Genomic DNA, 1968 nt, shown 5'->3' with positions numbered 1-1968 from the left:
TGAAAAACAAGATGCTTCCGGCAAAACTGCACCGGCTGAAGTTAGTCGCCCCGAATCAGCAGCAAGCGATAGGAAAGCTGAAACTGAAGTAAAATCACCATCGCCTCCCCAAGAAAAAGAATCATCACGACCAGTGTCAAGTGCAAGTGTGGAAAAAATTGAACATGCCTCACCAACACCATCCACAAAGTCCACGGAGGAAAAAGCAGACGATGATAAGTCACCTGAAGACATCCAAAAATCACGTTCTCAGTCAATAGCAAGCGAAAAAGTGGACATTTCTGGTAAAACTACTCCATTGCCAGTCAGTCGACCCGAGTCTGCTGCCAGTAACATTAGTGCAAAGGATGCAGTAATTACAAAAACAACGGCTGACTTGATTGAACCTATCAGCTGTGATGAACAGAAATCACACTCTCCATCGCTCAAAGAAGAACTGATTGAGGAAGAATCCACAGCTTCCAAGATCGATTCAATTGCAAGCGCAATTGATGTACAGAAAGACACCGAAAAATCGCCAGTTAAGGATGAGGCAACAACCAAAACAATTACAACAATTAAATCTGAGGTAAAAGACGAATGCATTGTTAGTTCCACTTTTGTTGAACAAATTGTGAAATCGCCTAGTCCTCCATCTGAGGCGATTAAGAAGGATTCATTCGACAAAGCCGATGATCAAAGTGTTTTGAAAGGTGACGTATCGCGACCGGGATCGGCAGCAAGTGATATCAGCTCGAAGGATGGCCAAAAATCGCCAGTTGTTTCTACAGAAAAAGAACAAATCACAACGAAATCGGAATCTCGTAGTCAATCCATTGTGAGTGTCATTAGTGAAGAGAAAGAAGAAGATGAGAAATCGACCAAAATCGCGTCACCAAGCCCTCCCGAGAGTGTGAAAAGAGATTCTTTTGAAAAGGTTGATGACAAAAAATTGAGTGTTAGTGAAACATCACGACCCGAATCGGCAGCAAGTGACATTAGTTCAAAGGATCAAGCACCATCGTCGAATCGACCAACCAAAGAAGAGTCGTCGGCAACTAAAGTGGAATCGCGAAGTCAATCCGTTGGAAGCGAAGAAAAAGTTGAGATTGTAGAAGCACACCAAACACGTTCACAATCAATTGTGAGTGAAAAACAAGATGCTTCCGGCAAAACTACACCGGCTGAAGTTAGTCGCCCCGAATCAGCAGCAAGCGACAGGAAAGCTGAAACTGAAGTAAAATCACCATCGCCTCCCCAAGAAAAAGAATCATCACGACCAGTATCAAGTGCAAGTGTGGAAAAAATTGAACATGCCTCACCAACTCCATCCATAAAGTCCACGGAGGAAAAAGCAGACGATGATAAGTCACCTGAAGACATCCAAAAATCACGTTCACAGTCAATAGCAAGCGAAAAAGTGGACATTTCTGGTAAAACTACTCCATTGCCAGTCAGTCGACCCGAGTCTGCTGCCAGTAACATAAGCGCAAAGGATGCAGAAATTACAAAAACAACGGCTGACTTGATTGAACCTATCAGCTGTGATGAGAAGGCAAAACAAAAAGATCAACAAGTTGGAAAATTATCAAGTCCACCAACTGGAGCAATCAAGAGAGAATCATTGCAAAAAGCTGACGGAGATAGTGTTTCAAAAGGTGACATATTACGACCTGAATCGGTAGCAAATGACATTAGTTCGAAGGATCAACCACCATCTTCGGCTCTACCAACCAAAGAAGAGTCGTCGGCAACTAAAGTGGAATCGCGAAGTGAATCTGTTACAAGCGTTGTAAGCGAAGAAAAAGTTGAGATTGTAGACGCACAACAATCACGTTCACAATCAATTGTGAGTGAAAAACAAGATGCTTCCGGCAAAACTGCACCGGCTGAAGTTAGTCGCCCCGAATCAGCAGCAAGCGATAGGAAAGCTGAAACTGAAGTAAAATCACCATCGCCTCCCCAAGAAAAAGAATCATCACGACCAGT

General features: G+C 43.3%; 1 protein-coding gene across 1 annotated transcript; it reads left to right on the top strand.

The window, feature by feature from the left end:
* Positions 1-59: 59 nt before the first annotated feature.
* On the top strand, positions 60-1921 carry LOC129580108 (uncharacterized; the record flags this gene model as incomplete). The annotated part of the gene is made up of 1 exon (XM_055470303.1): positions 60-1921. A coding segment is annotated over one exon (1862 nt), but the record flags the coding sequence as incomplete, so codon positions are not given.
* Between the last annotated feature and the right edge of the window lie 47 nt (positions 1922-1968).

The sequence above is a fragment of the Sitodiplosis mosellana genome, unplaced genomic scaffold (assembly GCF_009176505.1).
Source record: "Sitodiplosis mosellana isolate CC-2019 unplaced genomic scaffold, AAFC_SMos_1.0 Smas_scaffold_7056, whole genome shotgun sequence".
NCBI classification, from domain to species: domain Eukaryota; kingdom Metazoa; phylum Arthropoda; class Insecta; order Diptera; family Cecidomyiidae; genus Sitodiplosis; species Sitodiplosis mosellana.
The sequence above is the reverse complement of the archived record's forward strand: the minus strand, read 5'-3'. Positions and strand labels throughout refer to the sequence as shown.